Source organism: Mercurialis annua, linkage group LG5, assembly GCF_937616625.2.
Source record: "Mercurialis annua linkage group LG5, ddMerAnnu1.2, whole genome shotgun sequence".
Classification (NCBI taxonomy): Eukaryota; Viridiplantae; Streptophyta; class Magnoliopsida; order Malpighiales; family Euphorbiaceae; genus Mercurialis; species Mercurialis annua.
Genome location: NC_065574.1, coordinates 17,316,304 through 17,340,539, shown reverse-complemented (window position 1 = coordinate 17,340,539; position 24,236 = coordinate 17,316,304). Strand labels below are relative to the sequence as shown.

The window sequence follows — 24,236 nt, the reverse complement described above, 5'->3', positions numbered from 1 at the left end:
AAATTTTAATCCATCCTCAGGTCCCTGTATCTTTTACTTTTTGTTTACTTGGTCTCTGTTTATTTTTTTTAATTAGTCCTTATATGTTTTATTTTTTATTTATTTGGTCCCTCTACAATCATTTTTGCAATGGTTTACTTTTTAAAAAATAGATTAGAGACGAAATAAATAAAAAAATAAACTTTAAAAAGACTAAGTAAATAACAAAATTATAATAGACTTAGACGGAAATAGAAGTATATGAACTAAACAAATAAAAAGAGAGAAATACAAAAACTAACTAACAAATAAATAAAAAATACATAATGAAAAGTGAAAATGAAAGAACTTACGAGTATAGCACCGAGAGGATCAAGCCACCAGTAGAATCTGATAGCTAAAACGGCAGCGGCGAGACCAATGGAGTTGGTAATCACATCAAAAAGATGATCTTGAGCATATGCTCTCACTATTTCATTTTTAAATCTGCGGCAATATACCATTAATACAAATTTTATTATTGTCACCGAAACCATTATCCCAATCATCCATTTTTCCTTGTTCGGATCTCTATCTGGCTGAGCCTGTATGTACCATATTTACAATTTTAATATCAAAAAATAATGCATCAAATTTATGATTAATGTAAAGTTGGAATTTAAATAAAATCTAATTGGTCAATTATGCAGTTAATTAACCTATTATAGTCCTTAATATGATTTATGAAAAATGAATTTCTTACATATATCAAATTTATGATTAAACATTCTCACATCATGTGAAGTATATATTTTTTTTTAATATAATCGGAAAAGATAAAATTTATGTGAAGACTAAAATCTGCGACTTTTATAGAATATTGATCAGCGTTTATATCATTTGAAATATATGCCGTAGGTAAATAAAGTATATAATCTAAAGATAGTAAACACAAAACTTGCTAAAAAGATTACCTTAGTGATGAGTTCTCTTCCTGATTCAAACAAAATCTGTAATCCAAGAGTTGCCATAACTGATGCAAAAACCACTATTCCCTGCAATTTTGTTTTACAATTAATTAATGGAAGCCTATTTCATAACATTGAGGAATATAAACTTTTTAAATCCAAACCCTTTTTAATATTTTGCAATTCTATTCCAATTTGAAAAAAAATTGTCCGAATCTATATTTATGTAGAAAATTTACTTTTACGATAGCTAAAATATTTTTGATTTTTATGATATGGTTTTCCTACGTGTCTTTAAACTTGTCCATATAGGATCTACGTGTTATATATCCACAACTTTAGATATAATTGCAATATACAATATTTGACATAGAGCCACAATATATAGTAGGAAAATAAAAAATTTAGTTGTTATTGATATTACAAGCAAACGGTTCGATTTAAATAGTCTTTAGCTCTAATATAAATTACAGGTTTGAAGTTGAAATGACATAGATATATTAAAATTTGATTGAAAAGAATGAATACCACAGGTTGCATCCGCTGCTTGCCAATGGGATAGCGATACTGATTGGGAGATCTCATGGCATTATCTGTAAACCATAAAATAAAACCAGACAAGAGATCCAAAAGAGAGTCGACTGTGGATGCAATGACAGCCATGGATCTACTCTCAACTGAAGCGTACACTTTTGCAACAAATAGCACCATATTTGCTATGTTTGATGCATAAATTGCCGCCTGCTCTCTCCTTGCCACCTTCTTCATCTCATCCTGAACACAACCACATCATTTACAAAACTTCAAACGCCTAACACTCGGGTAATATATTTTCAGGATACCGAATTGTCATTTCTAGCCAATATAGCTGCTAGATTTTGACACGTGACAATAGAATTTTATTAGTTTTACCTTCACAACTTGTTATGTATGGATAATTTTATTTTGGAGAGGAGTTTTTAGGTAAAATTATGCATACATAACTTGTTTTTAAGTAAAAATAAAATAGAATTCGGCTGTTGTGTATGTATTTTTTGCCGGAATATTCCCGTTCATAAAAATAAGCATTTCCAAAAGCGTCAATGTTATAAAAATTCACCAACTTTATATGATTTTTCATTTTAATCGCGCATTTGAAAATCATAATTTCATATATGAACTACCATTTTTTCTCAAATACATACACCGTTCAAAAAATCCGGTGAAAATTGTTGAGTTATCAACCGGATAGTGTGCCATAACGAACCGGATAGTGACACGTCAGCAATTTTTGTCGGATTTTCGAACGGTGTATGATTTGGAAAAAAAAATGATAGTTGGCGTATGAAAATGACAATTTCTAAATGGCGTGATTAAAATGAAACAAGGTGTAAAATTTATGAATTTTTATGGCATTTTCTCTTTCCAAAATGATACAATAGTTTGAGTATCTTCATGATCAATTTCTCAAACACTGCAATAGTTTGGCCAAATTTTAATAATACAAAAAAAAGTATGATATTTTGGATATCATGATCAATTTTTCAAACACTGCAATTATGGAACAATTTACAACGAACCTCTGTCAAACTCCCAGGCAGTGTACCCAGTTCTGTAAAGGAATCCACTTGGCTGAACTCTTTAAGCAGATTTTCCTGCCTTTCATAATATTCTGCTATTTTTTTCTGCGTCCCTTCATTTTTACACATGTTCTGATTTCAGTATCTCATATATAATTGCATATAATTAAAACTAAAATTAAAATGACACTTACTAAATGTTTTCAAGACATAAAAAATACTAAAACGAGAATCCTGATGATGATCACGTCTTTGAGGGAGCTCAATATTATCCATAGTTAATCTCCACGATGGCACACTTGTCACCGGAGCTTCTTCTCCCCGCGGCTGTGGCGATAGAAGCTCCGTTCGATAATCGAATGAATCTATTCGAGGACTAGTCACCATTTTCCAATTTCGAGTTGTTTTTTGTGCTTTAGTTGGATGAAGAATTAGAAGAAGTGGGAATTGAATAAGCAAAGTTAGTAGAGTAGAATGAAAGGAAGATAGTTAAATAGCATGAGTTTGCGAGATGTAGCATGCGCTCAAAAGTAAAACAAGGGGTCAAAAACAACAAGGCTTCGTCACTAATGAGCTAGCCAAAGTTCCACATTATTTGATTAATGAATAAACAAAGTTCAAGTTCCGCAAAAGTTTGTTATATTTGTTTTATTATATTTAAATGACAATTTATTCTTTCAACTTGCTAGTAATAAATTTTAAAAAAAACTTGAAAGCAATAGTCAATCACCATGTATTTTTATTTTATGAATAATTTAATATATTTATTTAATTTTTATTAATTTGTTCCATTTTTAATATATCTGATCCAGCGCGTGCTATTCGCCCCCAATATTAGGTGAGTATGTTCTTTTAAATTTCAATCTATCCCTTAAATTAGTACGATGTGGTTAATTAACACCAACATCAAATGCCTTTAGCATGCCAGTTTTAGATTAGAAAATTCAATTAATTAAGCAAAAAACATGTAAAGATATATAATGTTATCTCTTTCATACTATTCTCTCATCTGCTATCATACGCTGTCTCCAATGGCAAAGAAATAAGGAAGGAAAGTAAATCTGAATTAGGAGAATGGAAAGAAAACTCAATCGAAGATTCAATCGGAGTATATAAGTACTGAAATGGATACTAAAAAGAAAGTAGATACAGTAGAAGTAAGCCATAGGGCTAATGAAGTGGAAGAAGAAGTTGTTGTGGTTAACACTGCAATGGAGAAGATAGATAAGGAAGATGATGAAGCAGATAAAGTGCAAAACAAAAATGAGAAAAGAAGGATTAATTTAGTAAGATCCAATTGTGCTAATGACCCATCTTGCTCTCTGAAGTATATTCCCCCGATTGTAAACAATGGGATGAGGATTGCTAAAGCTGAATAAGAAGATATCCTAGTGTAAGAGGAACCATGACAATTTGCTATTTTAGGGAGTGTATATAGGCTAACCCTAGGTTTTACAAGCTTCAAAACTTTATCAAGAACAGATGGGAAAAAATTGGAATGACAAATTTTCATCAAATCAAACCTAACTTGTACGCGTTTGTGTTTGAATCTGAGAAAGGAAAACAGAAAGAAATGGCAGATGGTCCTATCACTTTTAACAGACATCCTCTAATTCTTCAGGAATGGAGGAAGAATATGTGCTTCGATATACTTGAAGTAGCTTCGGTGCCAGTTTGTGTGAAATTCCCTATGCGGTTGTGGGAGTTCTGGAGCCCTAATTCTTTAACTTCCATAGCTAGTATTCTGAGGAAACCCTTATTTGTAGACAGATGTACTAGAGAAAGGTCTAGGTTCGCTTATGCTAGGGTGCTTGCATGTACTCCTAAACAATCATCTAATCATGGTGGTTTCTATCATGTAACAGATTGTGGCGAGTCTTTACCATTGTGCATGCGTAAAGTCTAGACTGGATGTCAAAATGAGATTGATTTTATTAAGTCCTCTTGAATGCTTATACAACCACTATTACATTTTCATGGAAATCTTATGATTTATAGGTGATTTTTTGGACTTGATGTGTTTAATGCTATGTTAACGTGAATAAGTTCATTAGCATGTTAATATTGGATCTGGACATGCTTTGAAAATTGTATAAACAATATAAACATGCCCATGGGCAGTTAATATGTATACAAGGTTAGGAATACTTTTTACCTTGTAGACCTGGAGTGTCTGGCACTCGTCTGTTGTCTGATAGTCTATGTGATCGGAATCTAGACTTGGTCAGAACATGGAAGTTCTTCGTCTCATCAATATGAATCTACTCGTTTGAACTGAGGTTGATTCCAAGTTCAAAAGAACCTGAATCTGGTCTGGAAGTTTCTAATTTCTTGCGGGCTTGGGATTCAAGGCCCGATTGGCATGACAGGTTACAAATTAAGGTTTCGGGACCCTAAATAAATTGGATTTGACTTATTACAGCATAAAAATAGATCCTACAACTAATTACATGTCCATGGCTCAAATGGGGACCAATTCTGTGTTTAAACAAATCCGGAAACACAAAAAGAAGATTCAAATTGCCTTTGGAAGATCTAGGAAGCATCTTGAATGAAGAACATAAGGCCATGGTGGCGCCACTAGGAGTAGCGATGGCTCCACCATGGAGTGTCGTTGGCTCCACCATATGGTGGCGGCAGATCCACCGTATCCTTCTTGCGGGATTGGTCGTTTTCGACTCGGGTTTCATGCAAAAACACTTAAAAACATATCAAAACGCACCAAAAACACGCTAGAACATAGTGGAATTTGAAAATTATGATTAAAAGACATCCTAAACACATGTTTCTAAGCCGATTTCATGAAAATCATGGCAAAATAACTAAGGCCATGACAAGCATGACAATCATGGCAATTTAAGTTATAAGCATGCATTCTAAGCTCAGATTTGAATAGGATTAATATGAGATGATTAAAGCTAGTGAAAATATCATATTAACATGTTTCTAAACCAATATCATAATCATATTAAAAGTTTAAAAACATGGAAAATATTTCAAGAACGAAGAACATGGATAGCATGGCAAATCAAACCTAATATACAAAGTAAGAACCAGACTTGATCAAATACGATATATGATACAAAAAACTTATTAAAACAGCCTAAAAGCATATTAAAATCCCAAATACTACCTTAGAGAGAGAGGGGGGGGGGGGGTAAATAAGGTTATTTTAAGAAATTTAAAATGGATTAGTGTTTGGGTTAGGAGTTTTAAAGGTACGTAGAAAAAAAAACACAAGAGATTTAGAGTGGTTTGAATCACAAACTAATTATACTCTCCTACTCAATCAAATATTAAGATTTGTAATAAATCCACTAATGGGGGTGTTTTAAGCTTAACACCTGACTAATTACAAAGAGTGTTTTTCTAGAGGTAAACACAAACTAACTAAGTGATTTTTCAAGGCTAATCACAAACCCATAAACACTAAATAATAAATAAAGGTATTGATTATCAACAACAAAGAAAAGCAATCGATTAAGATGCAGAATTAATAAAGTAAGAGTTGAATTGAATGCTTGTAGTAGTTGTTATTCTTTAGAGTGTCTAACAACATAAATGTGATGGTTGTGGGGTGTTTATAACCCAACAACTTTCCTCTAAGCCTTCAAAATAAAAAAGGCTAATTTTACAAAAACCAGCTATATCACGCCCGTGACATCTGTTCTGGACAGGTGGTCCACTCTTGTCTTTCCATGTGTCTTGTAGCCGTTGGGGGATTGAATAGATCCGTTGTAATCCCAACTGATGAGGGTGTCATGCCCGTGACACCCTCATGTCACACACGTGATATTCTTTCTCAAAGTGGGTATGAAACCCTTAGACATGTCATGCCCCTGATGCCCTCTAGTCACGCCCGTGACACTTGTGTCACAGGAGTGAAAACCTCACTGGATTGTTGAAAGATAGGATTTTTCGATTCTTGCTAGAGACTTGTGAATCGATCCACGAAGGTTTTGATAGGTTCCTATACACTAATAAGCATTCTTAGAACCTTTAAATTGATTGTCAAAGTTAAAACTAAAAAGATCAAAAGGATTTGGTCCAACACATACTTCTAAGTTGTTTGCATGGCAACCATGGTAGAAAAGAGCAAATAACGGTTATGGCAATTAATGGCAGTTTATGACAAAAATATCAAAATAAGCTAAACATGTATCCTAATACACATAAATCAACAGTTATGATTGAAACATGATGAAAAGTGATAAAAGAATGTACTGGGTCCTCAAAAGTACCGTTCTCTGTCATTGGCTTGTTTTCCGACGATCCAGATGTGGAATCCAGCTTAGGATCGATGTGCATCAGTGCATTCTTGACTAATTGAAGCATCTCTAGCTTGTTTGGCAGACTGGTGTGTGTCTCTGTGTTCTTATCTGGTGGTTTGGCTATGCTAGGGTTTTAGGGTTTGATTTTTCTTTTTAGGGGATTATGCATGCCACCTTGATCTAAGTGTGCTAAGGTTCTATTTATAGAGATAATATTAGGGTTAATGCTACCTATAGTATAAGTTAGTTTAGGAGTCTGCTAATGAGCGTTAGAGATGAATAGAAATTGTGCAAGTGTTTCTTAGATGTCTTATTAGGATTAGGATTAGATTTGACATCTATCTTATAAATTTAATTAATCAAATTCGTAATAATATATACATGCTAAGAAAAAGGGGGTTAAAAGTTTATTTTGGTGCCCGAAAGTATTAGAAATGGCTTCTTGGACTCTAAGGGTTTGGGTATGGTCAATTTATTCTGTCAAACTTGCAAATTAGCCCATAAAACTTATAATATATTGCAATTTAAACTCTATCGCCCTTTAACCGGCAGTTTGGCAGCTCGAGTTACAGGGTCTGTTGCAGAGACGGTAACTGGGTGGAATAGAACAACTATGGTAGATCGAACTCAAGGTTTTGCGGTGGCTGGTTATGTTTGAAATCAGGTCATTGAAGCTTCTCAGAATTTGTAGCAAATGAGATTGCCCGAGGCTGTTTCACTCGATATACTTAATCCGTTCAAGAGTGTTTGGAATTCTCTAGCTCATCCTCGAGTTATGATTTTTATTTGGTTTGCATCACATGATAGAGTTCCTTCGCTTTATCTTTTGGCTATTCGTTCTGTACCTACTTTGTATAATTCTATGTGTTTTTTTTTTGTGTTGTAGTGGAAATGCGCACATATTTTTATTCATTGTAGCTATCGAGAAGTATCTGTTGTGGTAATTCTTCATAATTTGGAACATGTGGTCTGGGTTTTTCCATCCTCCATTGTGGATTTTATGTGAATGGCGGGATACTATTTCTAGAGGCCCTTACTAGAAATTATGACAGGTTATTTGGATGCTAGTGATTTGAAAAATATGAAAATGTAAAAATAGAAGAATTTTTCAGAATAAATCTTCGAACAAGAAAAGTGTAATTTTTAGTTGTTTTTCTAAGAAAGTTTGGTTGTTCAAAAATTGTAATAAGAACTTTGCTTATTTAGGTAAGAATTTCTTCAAGAATCCTCGTTATATTTTGTTTTTTGATTCGTAATTCTCCCATTGCTTTAAGTCGTAATTTTTAGTGTTACTGTGTCATTTTTTGTTCAAAATTTTTTAATTTGACATTTTTCCACTTTCTGTGACTTTTATTATATAAATTATTCATAAAAAAATTAGGGTTAATTACTTAAAAAACTCTCACCTTTAACTTTTTTTTTGTTTATACCCTGACCTAGAAAAATTGTCACATATACTCATGACCTTGTCTTTATGTTTCACCTCTACCCTCGAGGTATTAAATTTACCTCTTTTCATTTGAAAAAAAGTTTAAAATAGTCCTTCATTTTTAGTATATATTCTAATTACACGTCAATATTATTAATTATACAAAAACACCTTTTTCTTTAATAAAATCAATTAATCATAATTATTTAATTATTTCCGACCTACAACCGTACTCTAATTTTAGAATCCGCTATCAAAATTAAAAACCGTAAAAAAAACTCTTTAAACAAAATTAAATTAATTTTTTATAAAAGAAAAAAATTTCACCCACCGCCATTGTCCTCCTTCCGTGGAAGGAGAAACTGTCGTCCTCCTTCCGTGGAGGAACACGCTGTTCCTCCATGGAAGGAGGAGCAGCCATGGAGGAGCAGCTGCTCCTCCTTTTCAGGCGTCGGTTTTGAAAATTGAATTTTTTTTAAAATAATAATATTAGCGGTTTTTTAAATTGGAGTATAATTGTAGGTTGTAATTAATAAAAAATATTTTATTTATTTTATTTTATTTAAATTAAAAAAATAATTAATTTTAGGACTTATTTGAACGTTTTTAAAGATAAAGTATTTGTTTGTAATTTTTTTATTAGAAAAAAGGTATAAAATAACCCTTAAATTTAGTTGTTTTCAATAAATCATTTTTTTTTGGAAATTTGGGGTAGAGGTGAAACATAAAAACAAAGTCATGAGTATATGTGATAATTTTTCTAGATCGGAGTATAAACGAAAACAAAATTAAAAGTGAGGTTTTTTAAGTAATTAAGCCAAAAAATTATTATGGTTATGAATCACGTGTAATATGACGAGCTTCATATACATTTTGTTTCTTGAAACTGAGCGTTATATAATTAGTATATCTGGAAGTGTGAAAGCACTGATAAAGCCACTTATTCTCTATATTAATATATTAAATAATTTATCAAAAATTATACATTTTCTATTAAATTTTTATTATCTACTAATTTTTTTTATTAAGTTATAAAGTCTGCCCTCTTTTAAAATAACTTTTGGTTCGCCCTGTCTGTGTGAATGAAATCTTAGTAGCGGAATTATAATATTAGTATTAACACTCTTAGCAACTAATCCTTCAGTTTAAAAAAAAAAAATACTCATCATTCATTAGGGGTGACAATTTCAGATCAACGATTTTGGAATAAAATAATTAAAATAGTTTAATTAGTAAACAATTTAATAAACCCTTAAAATATTTATTATAATAGATAAATCTTTGAAGTCTAAACATCGACATTGACTTTTAATCAAGCTATCAAAAAAATAATTAAAAGGAATAGTAGAGAATTCTTTTTTTTTATTGATGAATGAGAACTATTTTTATTAAATGACAGTTAAATTTGTTTTGTTAGAAAAGATAAAAAATAAAAGAAAAATAGTACAAAAAAAGAGATAATAATTATAGTTTGTCCACAATCATTGTTTATATATGAATCAAATGATGAATCCAGTTTTTTAATTAATTTTTATATTGATGTTAAAATGTATGTTTCCGCTATATTTAAAAGAATATAAAAAACACATGATTATCTTTTAGACGCATATTGGTCTGATCGTTACTCCGTCTACGACTTGATCTACTTGAATTTAGATATTACTTGTTCCAGTTAAGGTCTTTGAATTTTAATTATATTATGATAAACGTACATACAATTAAAATCTTCACCTTTCAAAAAATAGTTTTCATGAGAAAAACAATTGATGATAGAGAATCTAAGATGCACTTGAAGCTTTTCAACTGCATGAAAAATGATTTTCGTGGTTGGAAAAGAATATAATAAAAGAAATGATGAAGGCATATAGTGTCACAAGGTTACCAAACCCACTACAAAATCCTGCTTATCAATACTAACTACTCCACCAATGCACATTGCCTTTTTTGAGTGATAGGGATGGAAGTTGTTCATTTGGATTATAAATCTTTGTTATACTACTAGTTTTGCATTACGTGTTTCGCACGTGATTTATAATGTGACTCATTAATTTATTATATTAATTTATTATAATTATAGTAGTATATTTTATTTACAATCAATAATAAATTAAAATTTTCATTACAAACAAATTTAATACATTTTTTTATTAATCTTTATTGTACTATACTATGCTCTCTTTCTTTGTATCTATATCAAATATAAATATGCGAACGGAGAAAAGCATATATAAAAGTATAATATTTGCATGAATGTGGTCTAAGCCACTGACGGAGCTAGGGGGCACTACTAAAAAATTGTGTTTTACCGACGGATTTAGCGACGGATTCAAAATCCATCGCTAAATTGTCATTTAAATTGGCGGGAGTGTTCCCGCCAACATTAGCGACGGAAAATCCGTCGCTAAAGTTGGTGGGAACACTCCCGCCAATTATTTTTGATGACGGATTTAAATCCGATGCTAATTACCGACAGATTTTAGCGACGGATTTAAATCCGTCACTAATTTTAAAAAAAATCGTAAAAATAAATTATTAAATTAAATAAAAGTTTATCAAAAGATTATTTAGGAAAAATAATTATTAAAGAAAAAATAATTATTATTTTTTTAATTATATATAATATTATTTAAATATAACATAAATACATATGAAATATATATTGAAAACATTGTTATTTATTTATTCATTAATAATTATTTAAAATAACTATTAATTATAAAAATAATTATCTTAAAATGTGGGAGGAAGTATTTGTCATTTTTTAGTTACATTTAAATATAAATATACATATATATATAACAAGAAGCTGAGCTGGTTCAGGTGGAGATACGCGCGGGAGAACTTCAAAATTAAAGAGCAATGAGTGGGAGCAATGGGGGAAGGATGGATGACCTACTGGGAAGTTTGTAAAAATTGCGAGTGGGTGATGGAGGCAACGGATGGGTAACCGAGGGCGACGGGTGGCGGGTGGGTGACGGAGTGTGATGGAGTGTGACGGGTGTGTGAACGATTAAATAATAATAATTTATTTTACGATTTAATTTTTTTTATTTTTTGGTAATTAGCGACGGATTTAAATCCGTCGCTACAATCCGTCGGTAATTAGCGACGGATTTAAATCCGTCGCTAAAATCCGTCGGCAATTTCAGAAAAATCCGTCGTCAAATTTTTTGGTCCGTCGCTAAAAATTTAGCGACGAGGATTTTGCCGACGGATTGAATCAGTCGGCAAATCCGTCGGGAAACGTTTTCCCGACGGATTTCATGCTTTTAGCGATGGAAAAATCTGTCGCTAAAAGCAAGCATTTTAGTATTGGGGAGGCATCAGAGGGTTTTAACCCCCCAAACTTTTCAAATATTACTAAAATTGTATAGGATTTAACTTAATTTTACAAAATGCTCCTCATAGTTTAATAAAGGCTTAATTATTTAAAAAAAAACTCCAGTTTAAACTTTTTTTTCGTTTATACCCTAACCTTATACAAAAGTCATTTGTATCCAATTTTGGGTTTTAGGTTTCATCTCTATCCAAAAGTACTAAAATTGCCTCTTTTCACTTGAAAAATAAAATAAAATAATCCTTTAATTTATGTTTATATACTAATTAGACATATAATATAACCTTTTATTTAATTGTTTTTAATTTTTTCATCCTTTAATTCATTAAATTGTCAATTATATTTTTGTATTGGGTAGAGATGAAACCTAAAAACCCAAAATTTGATACAGATGACTTTTTTTACAAAGTTAGGGTATAAACGAAAAAAAAGTTCAAGGTGAGGGTTTTATAAGTACTCCCTCCGTCCCACTTTAGAAGTCCCATTTGACTTTACACACAGATTAAGAAAACATTAATTATTCTTGTCTTTTCATGTTTTTTCATGTTTTACCATATTAATGATAGTGGAATTTTCCATAGAGTTCTTTTAAGATAACTAAAATAAGGGTAAAATAGGGTATTCAATGCAAAAATATTCTAAAAATAGTAATGGGACTTTTTAAATGGGACATCCCGAAATAGAATATGGGACTTCTTAAACGGGACGGAGGGAGTAATACCTTTAATAAAATAACCCGCCCTTCTCATTATATATTGTTATTTGACCCCTCTGGTGTAAAAATCCTAGCTCCGTCTAAGCCATTATCAGACCATAACCCCCCGTCTCCACCACGACGTGATGATTACTGTTTAATACAGAACTATAAATACCGCTATGTTGAGATGGATAATGCATTTTTAAACCTTAAAAACTTATTTGACTTATTCCTCAAACTTTTGATGGGTTTTAAGTCAACAGCGATAAGCTGTTCATTTCAGCAACAAATCTTAGACTTTGGTACATGAGCATAGCAGTTCTAGTTCAACATTATTTTGTTGTGGCTGTTTTCTTATTTATGTGTTATAAATCTAGAGTTTCTTATTCTAACATAGATTTTTTAGAAATCTGGACTTTATTCTGACGTCTGTAGTTGTATTATTTTACTTTCAAAGTCGTAGTTTTTAGTTGTCACGACCCATTTTCATGAATCGTGACCGGCGCTAGGGTATGGGTATGGTTGTACCGAAACCCGTAGCAAGCCTTGCGGATAACAGACTTAATTACATTTAAAACAAAGCACCTGCAGAAAACCACATGCTCGGGGGCAACCGAGACTTCAGCCTAATCTAGCAGTACAATAAGCAACATATATTCAAAGTACACTTATCTCAAATTATAACTCCAGTAGTACGGCAATATAATAAAAATACCATAAACACTGTAATCATGCTAAAAGCGATAAAGTAATAGTTGGACCAATCCAACATACAAAAATCAAAACTATAAACGTAAGACTAAGTCATGAATAAGATGAAACTACTACTACTGCGGTATAGGAGTTTAAAATAGTTCGATACTTTATTTCTGAAATAAATAAAGAACCTCCGAGAATGAAGAAACGGAGATCGACCAAAGCTCAAATCATAAACCTGGAAAAATTTGGGAAAACAACGGGGTCAGATTTACTGAGTAGAGTTTATATAACCATTTACATTTATTAAGTTAAAAACCTTTAAAACGTTTAATAAAACATTTTCATTATGGATTATCAATGAAACCCTAAACCACAATTCTAAATCCATTGTCGTGTCGGTGAGACGTATCTCAATAACCGATCCCCGACTATCACTTAATAAATAGTAAGCCCAGGAGACGTATCTTCCATCGGTGCCCTCACTAAGGTGAGACGTATCTCAAACCTACCTCAATACCATAATCATTACCGGTGCGCACGCAGTCCCGATGATGCCCATCGAGTAGCACGTTCCAAATCAAATCCACAATGCCGAAAACAGTTCAAAAGCTGTTTATACATATATATATACAAAATATAACATTTGCTTAATAAAGAGGTAAATAGAGATATAAACTCACTGCTTGCTAAATCCACGTGATCCTGACAAGCACCTAACTCTGGTTCGCCTCTGAAGTACGAACAGTCGACGGGTCTAAATAAGATATTAAAATCATAATTAAAATCAGACCCTAACTCTAAAGAGTACTAGACACCACGTAGGACTAGCACAACGCAAAACCAAACCACATTAAATAAACACTTATATTAAATGCATTCCAAATAGGGCTTAATTACTTAAAAAACCCCACCTTTAATTTTTATTTCGTTTATACCCTGACCTAGAAAAACTGTCACATATACCCTTGACGTTGTCATTATGTTTCGCCTCTACCCTCGAGGTATTAAATTGACCTCTTTTCATTTGAAAAAGAATTTAAAATAATCCTTCATTTTTAGCATATATTCTAATTACACGTCAATGTTATTAATTATACAAAAACACCTTCTTCTTTAAAAAATTCAACTAATAATAATAATTTAATTTATATTAGTTATCAATAATTTGTTAAAAATAAAAAACCGTAAATTTTTTTACATCAGACTAATTAATTTTAACATAATACCGTACTTTAATTTTAAAATCTATTTTTATTTTTATTTTTTAAATTAAAAAAAAAAATAGCTCCTCCTCCGTGGGAGGAGGAGCTTCTCCTTCCTTCCATGGAAGGAAGGAGCTCGTAGCTCTTTCCTCCATGAGGAAGGAGGACGCTGCTCCTTCCTCCATGGATGGAGGAGTCCATGGAGGAAGGAGTTTATTTCTGTAAAAATAAAAAAAATTAAAAAGAATAATATTAGCGGTTTTCTAAATAGAAGTACGGTTATAAATAGGACTTAATAAAAATATTTTATTTTATTTATTTATGTTATTTAAATTAAAAAAATTAATTAATTTTAGGACTTAGTTGAACGTTTTTAAAGATGAAGTATTAGTTTGTACATTTTTTAATAGAAAAAGGTATAAAATAACCCTTAAATTTAGTTGTTTTTAAGAAATCATCTTTTTTTGAAATTTGGGGTAGAGGCGAAACATAATGACAACGTCAAGGGTATATGTGACAGTTTTTCTAGGTCAGGGTATAAACGAAATAAAGATTAAAGGTGGGAGGTTTTTAAGTAATTAAGCCTTCCAAATATAACCCAAGTTATAAAGTATAAATCATATAAATTATATATATTAAATTACAATTCGAGTAATTATTAAACAACTTAATTTAACCCAAGTTAAAATTCATATCAGTGAGTCAGCCGAGTTATTTAAAACTACCAAGTTTCTTCCCACTAGCTGGGCGACCCAAGTCTAACCCGAACTAAAACTTTATTCAATTTATAAACCCGAGTTTATAAATTAAAATACTTGATAAAAATAATCATCTATATTAAAATAGAATTTAAAATCTTATAATTCAAGTAACCCAAGTTACAACCGAAACTTAATTATTTTAAGTTTATAAAAGTTTAGGGACTAAACTGTACTATAGCCAACTAAGGACTAAATGGTACTTTAGTCAATTATAAAATCAAATTAATTTCTCATTCTTAATTTACTAATTAGAAAATCAATTAGAAGTCCAAGAGTTATAACTTAGCAAAAAAATAGCTTCAGAAACTTTTAGGGACTAAATCGCTAATTAGCCAAAATAGACATTTCAATTAAAATTACCTATAATTACCCGAGTAATTATATTAATTTAAGTTATAACAATTACGTAAATAAATTTTCTAATTAAAATCAAGTTATTATTGAAACAAAAAAGAAATTAACTTAAGGGATCAAATTATTTCAAACCAAAAACTTTAATGATTCAAGTGGCTAATAAGCCACCTTCTTCTTCCTTTTTAAAAGGAAAAACCCGCCTAGCATTGAACCCAAATCCTAAACATTCTGTAACTTGAAATCTTAACAAAACCAAAAGGCAAAATCAAGTCTAATATTCATAACAAACCTAACTATCAAACATACATAATCCAACATCAAAAGAACTAGGACCCGTAACAAAAAGAATAAAAATCCTCAAGCAAGAACGATGCAAAATTGTCTGATCAAAACCCATCTGAAACATCGTTTAACGATGGGACAAACTCAAACCGAGAGCTAGAACGATTTACAACCAACATACTAAGGGATTCATAAACATAAACAATCCAAATCATGGCAAAAAAGAAAGGAACCCATCGGCAGTAACTTATTCAAACAAGAACAGGTTATGAATCAACTCAAAACGATAACCGTACGGCGATTGAAACGAAATTGATTACGTACCGTTTAGCGAAACCGAGATAGGGAAACAAAGGTACGTGAGTCTAGAACGTCTGGAATCAAACGGTTCTGATTTCGATTAAGAAACGAGCAAGAACGAATCAGAAAACCGAAAGACGTTTCAAAGGAAAACTGAAATCAAGGGAATACGAAATCTTACCGGAACAGCAAACTTTGGATGATGATTTCGGCTTCATTTCTCAGCGAAAGAATAAAAGGAAGACGGCTAGGGTTTGTTTGCAGCGTGATCTAGGTTTTTCATTTAGAAATCGACTTTAAATAACGAGTGCAAACGGGCCGTAAATGAGTTCGAAAAGGGCTAGGCGGAAGGATCTCATGGGTTACTTGGTTCTCGAACGAGAACAGCCCTTTTGGGCTTGGTTCTCGTTCGAGAACCACCTGGTCTCGAACGAGACCAGGCCCTGAAACTGGATTCTCGTTCGAGAATCCAATTTCTCGAACGGTAATCAGTTAAAATTTATTATTTTTTTATTTTGATTTTTAAAAATTAAATGGTTGAACCACCACATCAACCCATCACGAACCAACTCGAACCGGACCATTAACTTCAAATTTTTAATTCATAACGATCGAAAAAGTTGTCGGAAAAACGCTAAAAATTTACGGGGTATTACATTAGTGTACGTAAAATTTTGAATAGTGGAATTTTTTCTTAACCACTTCTAGTGGTTCGTATTCGTTAATATAATTATAATTCATTAAAAAAACCTTTGCCGAAGAACCTAACCAACTTCAATGCCAGAGTGGTTATTAAGTAAATCAAGTCTGAGACCCTTTGAGTTTTTTATTACTTGTGCAGGAGATTATATAGGAGATATCAAAGATTCTACCTATATCTTTTATTAGTGAAGTATGCCTTAGACCCGCATTTCATTGTTAATGCTGTATAAATAATTTTGTTGGACAAAATGTGTTTTAACTATTAAGTTTAATATATACAATCAATTGGCGTTGTTATGTGTTTAACGTTTCCAATTTAATTATGTAGAAAAATGAGCATTTTGGCAAATTAGAAGTTGACGGTCGTCAGCTTTGGTTAATATCTACTAGTAAGCCCTAAGTCAACAAGGCGCTTCATCATGCCTTAGACAATTATTTCAGAGATCATCAATCTCAAGCCAACAATCGTCAGCCACCAAAGCCCCATCTCATTAACTTGCTGCAAGGTGGACGAGCTAGCTAACTAGCAGGTAACGATTGTCAGATAATAATTGACTGTAGACATCTATTTTCCGGACAAGTTAAAAGTAATAAGGGAATAAAGCGTCCAATGATGATTTCCATAGAAATTCGTCCGGGTGACAAGCTTGTGGTCCACTTGTCAGATTCAAGCTGGTTAGATATGTCTGTATTTGTAAAACTTGAGGGATTAAAACGTAATTAGTCGTAAATAGCCTATAAAATCCAAAGAAATTGAGATGTAAGTCTAAGAGATTGGACTAATTATAATACCTTAAAAGTTTATGGGCCAATTTACAATTTCGACGGGCTAAATTGACCCAAATCCAAACTCATAGTCTTAGAAGTACTTTTTAAAACTTTTAACCACCAAAAACATCTTTTAACCGCTTTTTATGTGGCATATTTAATTAATTTCGAATTTTAACTAATAAATTAATTAGATAAATGTTAAACTTAAGGCTAATCATAATTTGACTTCTAAAGCTATCACTCCACACACTCTCACATTCCTGATGCAATACGAACACGTAGTAAACCGTAGGTCAACCTAAATTACTATAAATAGGACCCAAGGATAACCTAGCTAATGGTTGGACCAGTGGAACCAGTACGTACCAAAATTGAAAATCAAACCCTAAATCTACTACTATAGGCTGAATCATACACCAAAAAAGCACACACTTCACAGTCAATTCCAATGGAGAATTAAGCTAAATACGCATTAATTTCTCAAGAACGAACGACTGCACATAGATCCGAAGTTGGATTCCACATTTGGATCACCAAAAAATCTGCCAAGAACTCAGGAAGGTACTTCTAAGGACCCTCTATTCATCTCTATCACTTTTTCACATGTTGCATGGTAGATCCCTAAGAATTGTTGTTTTAATTGATAAACTGCTTAAACCGTTGTTTTTAATGATTGTCATGATTATTAGAACTGTTAATTCTGATGATTATGTCATCTTTATACCAGATTTATATTAGAAACATGTGTTTTAAGGTGTTCTGTGTCACACCCATACTCTAATGTTATATTATATATTCATTATCATGCATTAAAACGCTAGAGTTTATTTAGCATGTCAATTGAAATGGGAGTTCGTCGGTAACTAAGTTGATTTCGTGAGTTTGAAACGAATTGAATCTTTAAGGTTTCAATTGAACTCAAGGCAACATTATTCATTTTCTGATTTTAAACATTATAAATATCTTAATATGTTATATATAAGGATAAGTGTTTAGAGTAAGTTAAAAAGCGCCTCTTTATTCTTACATATAATGAAACCTAAAACCTAAGAGAGCAAATTTGAAATCCTTTAATCCCTAATTTCATTTCAGAAGATAAACCTCAATTATCAATGATTTAAGTCATTATAAGGTGTGGGAAAACAGAATTGGTAAGTTCTTTCATCTATTTATGCTTTGAACTATAGCATACCTAGTTGTGGTCTTGTTCTGTTTTGTGACAGAAATTTTAGCTTCTGTATTTTGCACATAAGTCGAGTTATATAACTCCAAATCGAGTAATTCTTGATTTCACAGAAATTTTAGAGTGTCTACTACAACTTGTATTCTTTGAGTGTGATCTGATTCTGTCGTTTTGATATCTAACACGACCGCGACATTTTATTGCTTCAACTGTGAAAGCAGTTTGACCTGACCTCACTAAAACTGGAATAATTCATTGCTTATTTATTGAAATTATGAAATTCTTTTTGATTTGGATTCTAGACTCAAAGGGATAAAAGTTCACCGACGGGTGTGTTAAAATTTTGTCTATACTATTCACAGGACATGTTTGAATAGAGGCTTAATGTTCTGCCTACTAAGGCAGATTTGGTACTAAGTTTATAATCATGCATAAATCATATAGAAATTCATTTGTAGGGGCTGAATTTAGGTTAAATTAGTATTAGATATCTGTATGAGTATGTATATGTGATTGTGATGGTGTTTTGTGATGTACATTACTCATTTAGGTGCTCGTTTTGGCAACGGCGGTGCAAGTAGAAAGTAAGGCAGTTTGTGACGTTATTTTGGAGTAGTTTTGGTTGTTGTGTGGTGAGTAGATATACTAGCCCTTGCTACTGAAATATATATGCTATTTTGATATTCAAAATGTCAAGGTTTATTGTGTTTTAAATGGTCATATATGGTTGTTTTGGAATGCACGAAAGGTGTTCGATGAAATGCCTTGTTTTAATATTTCAAATACTACCTTTGGTAAATGTTGTATAAAATGAAAGAAGTTTTGAATTGAATCTATATAATTGTTTGATTTTAGTAAAGCTTTGATGCTTTTGATATAATGAGTATTTGTTTATGAATGTGTAATACCTTTCGGCAATTCAATAGTCGTTTGATTTGGTTAAGTTTTGAATGAGATTTGAAATGGTTTTACTATTGAATTGTATTGCGTTTTGATGAAATGATTTGAGATTTCTTTTTATATGATATGCCTACTCTGTAATGGTACATATTTGAGAGGTGCTGAGTTGTGATATGCACCTGGTTATGTGCTGAGTTAGTGATATGTACATGTGAGATATTATGAGTGTCTATGCGCATTTGACACTGGCCACTTGATTGATGGTCAGTGAAGAGAGAAGGGCTGAGCCGTGCTAATGATGGAGAAGGGTTAGCCATCAAGTGTTCCTAGATATGTTGGTTAGACTGTAGATCAGTGTTGTGTTCCTGATTACAAGTCTATGGTGTATATTATTGTTATAGGGTAATATATCAATGTTATAATTGATGATTAATACAAACTACATTTCATATTTAAAGTGAAATTGTTTTGATATTGTTTATATTTGTAAATGCTTTTGAGATGAACTTTAAAAGTATTTTGTGTTGTAAGTATTCGTTACTATATGATATACTTATTTTAAGTATATAAATGTTTTATGCTTGTTATGTCTATTCACTGAGGTTTCGCTCATTTTAGTTGTTTTAAAACCTTTTCAGTTAGCAAGGCAATCTACAATACAATTGACTAGAGAGGGAGTTGGGCTTAGAGTTTGGGCTTGAGACATAGAGGTTGGCCACATCTCCGAGTTTTGAGATGCCTTGATGTTTTGGTTTATAATAAATATATTTGTACTTATAGATGTATTTTGAATCATATATATAAAAGTTTGTAACAATATTTAGTTTTCATATACTGGTTTAATTAAAATGTTGTATAAAAGGTTTTTCATATATTTGTGCTTAATTATTTATAGAACACGTTTTAAAATGTTGATTTGGAGATAAATATATTTTAAATAACCGTCAATCTCATGCTAAGTAAGGCGAGGTTTGACATTCTGTATGTTTAAATCACTTTCACATGCCACATATGGTCAGATCTGAACGGATCTTTAGGTATAATTACACGTTTAGCCATATATTTTTTTTTCCATGATTGATGTTCTTGACATTCTAGACACCTATTTTCTAGAAAGGTAAAAAGTGATAAGGGACTGAAGCGTCCAATGATGATTTCCAGATTAATCTGTCCGGGTGACGAGCTATCGATTTGCTTGCTAGAATCCGAGCAGGCATAATCAGTGCACAGCTGTGAACTTGGAGAATTATAGCATAATTAGCCGCAAATGACCTATAAAAATCCAAAGAGATTGTAGTCTAAGTCCAGAAATTGGACTAATTGCAATATTTTAGAAGTTTATGGGCCAATTTACAAATTTAACGGACTAAAATTGACCATATTCAAACCCATAGGGCCCAAGAGCCGTTTTTAATACTTTCGGGCGCCAAAATAAACTTTTAACCCTATTTTGCTTAGCCACCAAGATTAGGGGTGTGCATTCGGTTCAAACCGAACCGAACCGAACCGAATTTTGGTCTTTTTTAAAAACCGAACCGAACCGAAATTTTAGGAAAAGAAAAAAATTCAAACCGAACCGAACCGAACCAGTCGGTTCGGTCGGTTATTTCGGTTCGGTTCGGTTATTTCGGTTCGGTTTACATAGAAATCTGTCTGAAATATTTTTTAACTCAAAACCGAACCGAACCGACCAACCGAAATTTCTTTGAAATCTCAAACCGAACCGAACCGAATTTGTCGGTTCGGTTCGGTTTTTCGGTTTCGGTTCGGTTTTGCACACCCCTAACCAAGATGAGATACGAATTTTATTAAAAAAAGTAGTGTTTTTAGCTAATCCTAATACCTTAATATCTTTCAATTCACACTCTTTCAAGCCTAGACAACTTTATTAAACCCTAACCCTAATTTCCCCTATAAATACAGCATTAAGACAGCCTAACTAGAGGTCGGACCAGAGCACTAAAATCAAACCCAAAAATTCGAATTCCCCTTAGAAAAGTACTACCCTGGCCGAACTCTCCCTCACACAGAAAAATCAAATCGCACTTAATTCTAGTCCTAAAACAACTAAATACGCTTCAATTCTCTAAGAACACAGTCCTGCAAAGACTCGAAGCTGGATTCTGCACCCTCTTCGCCAACAAACGAGTCAAGGACTTAAAACGGTAATTCTAAGGATCCTCTATATTTCCTATACTACTTTTTATTTAATTCTGTTCATATTTGCTAAATATTTTTGAATTAGAATGCATGATTGATTAGTTATTTTTGTCAAAATTTGCTAATAATTGCTATTTTGATCAAATTTGATGTTCTTAATAAAACTACCATGAAAATTAATAGGAAGCATGTTAATAGATAGATCAATATATTTTGTATGTTTAATTCCAAAATCCCAGTCAATTAAAACGCTTAGAAAGCATGTTCAGGTGATTTTTGGGCTTGTTTGCCATAAACTTGCTTTGCCTATAAACTGTTATAAATTGCTATTTTGGTGTTTTTGATCAGCTATAATTATTTTGTTGTAAATTGCTATTTCGACGTAAAAATCGCTAGTTTTGCATCTTTAACAAACATAAACCAAATACAACACACGGCATCGATTCTAAACATATTAGATCAGTAACATACCATACATATGCCTAATATCTAAAAACCATTTATATCCAAACATATTCCACAATCGCCATATGAATCGATATCATCAAAACACTAGAAATTGCCTAAACATAATTAATCATGCATCATTGATTTGAATCATGTAACATCAGATTATAAACACTCAAATTACTATATTAATCATGTTAAAACAGTAGCTATATCATACCAAAGCATTCATATGGATTCAACAATCATAACTCATGAAAATCGCATTTATATGCAACAAACGCGAAGAACAAATCATATAATGGAAAGGAATGATAGACGTTACCCAAATATGATGTATGAATAGTAATTAAAATATATTTTACCAAAGAACAAAGGGATGGACCGAAATCAATCTCTAAGCCACTAACGATGAGCATTAATGCAAACATCCACTAGATCTTCCGAGAAGGACTAAAAATCATGTTCTTAGCGTTCAGAATCGCATCCGGACTTGAGAGAATGAAGAAAATATGTATTTTCAGTGTATGAAGTCGTTTTAGGGTTTGTAGAGTCGAATGAGGGTTGGTTACATCGAGTCAGGGATCTATTTACAGGATCTGGCAGGCTTTACATGGGCTTCAATTAAAGCCCAACGGTTTAGTAGTCGTTTTTAAAGTTAGAACCTTCCAAATGACGATACACTCGCACGAATGCTAGTAAATACTCTTAGGAACAACATATCCAAAAAGGGCTCGATCCAATGGTGCAATAGTGAGATATCAACGTTTTACTAACACAAGACAGCATGCGAATAATGCTTCTGTAATTACCTGGAAACAAATCAAATCAACATCAAAAACTCACACGACACATGTGACACATACAAGATACAAATTAAGGCTCAATTAGGTGTCACAATGCTAAATCCAACCTGTTTCCTGAACCAAGTCAAAAACATAACGAAAAATTTACAGCGTATTATATTATGTCCAAACTCCAAAGTAATTAAAGCTCCCGCTTTAGCAATTATCACTAGAACCCCAGCTGTGGATATGGTCTTGTTGCAAACCATTAGAACAACTCCTTCTCGGTCTTTATAGATCGCTCCTAGGCCCTAGAGATTATTCACAACCTTGCCAGCATTAGAGTTCAGCTTAACCCATCCCTCTTTTGGCTTCACCCGTTTTTGTTTGGCTGGGTTCTTATGGGGAGATTCCCTCATATTTGCTACATTTAAATTAGAGTGCGTTGAATGGCTTAGGTGAAGGAAAACATCGTGAGGAATGTCGTTTTTTTTTTTTGAAACTGGGTTGATTCGCGCAAACAATATGGACCAACAAATTACCCAGAAGGATTATGTCTTCTTTCTCAAAATTCTGCCAATATCGGTCTGCCCAAGTCAAAAAGTTCACGTCTGAATGTTGCTTCCTAACCATGCCGAGATGACAAGCAAAACAGATGCCTCGCACCCAGCTACATTCCCTAAAAACATGATCCATCGTTTCTCAAATTTCACATGAAGCATATAATCCATCTCCGAATTTGATTATGTGTTGCAAAGAACCTTTCGTCGAAACACTGTGACAAAAAATCTCTAAGCAAAATGTTTGATTTTTGGGAGAATGTAAAGCTGGCAGACTGCCTTCCATGAGTACTTCACTCTGGTATCCATTACCTTTGAGAATTATGGGTTGTGTTCACTGTCAATATCCAGGTAATACACACTTTTTACCGAAAATATTCCTTTGTCGAATAATGTTTGAGAAGTCTATCTTTCACTTTAGGTTTGCTGTGAACATACTTTAATAAAATAGGCATCAGTTGGCGAGCACAAATTATCAAGAACATACTCATTTCATTCACCTTCAACGTTATCCATCAAGTACAACGGAATTGCACTTTGATTGCTTCTCTATCTGTAGCTACTACCTGAATATTTAGCTACGAAAAATAAGTGTCACGAAAAGTATCTTGCCTTTAATATCTTAGTAATTAAAGACTTGTCATCATGAAGAATGTGCGAGCCCTGCGTTGCTAACATTTCTATATTAAATTATTAAATGCTAAATTAAAGAAGAAAAAGGCTATATTAATCTTACATAATGATAAACATTATAATTTATTTAACAGTCCGACCAACAGTCTTGCCTTAGAGAGTTTTCGCCGGAACTTTGGTAAGTTCTAACTAACTACTATTTTGAATCAATTGTAACTAACCTTGAATTATAGGCAAAAGGGGGCATTTGGTAAATCAAAGGTGTTTAGGTATTGTTG

General features: G+C 32.4%; 1 protein-coding gene across 2 annotated transcripts in view; it reads right to left on the bottom strand.

Annotated features, from left to right (window-relative positions):
• The window catches only part of LOC126682302 (metal tolerance protein 10-like), a 34,786-nt gene that overhangs the window by 963 nt on the left and 9,587 nt on the right, over positions 1-24,236 (bottom strand). Inside the window, exons 2-6 of one of the 2 annotated variants that reach the window (XM_050377935.1) lie at positions 2,680-2,885; positions 2,486-2,598; positions 1,455-1,700; positions 933-1,013; positions 333-563 (exon numbers count right to left, since the gene is read on the bottom strand). In XM_050377935.1, coding sequence (XP_050233892.1) covers positions 333-563; positions 933-1,013; positions 1,455-1,700; positions 2,486-2,598; positions 2,680-2,872 — 864 coding nt within the window. In that variant the 5' untranslated portion in view covers positions 2,873-2,885. Of the gene's footprint in view, positions 1-332; positions 564-932; positions 1,014-1,454; positions 1,701-2,485; positions 2,599-2,679; positions 2,971-24,236 lie in introns of those variants that run through there. The other variant, XM_056105986.1, reaches the window with a different exon arrangement.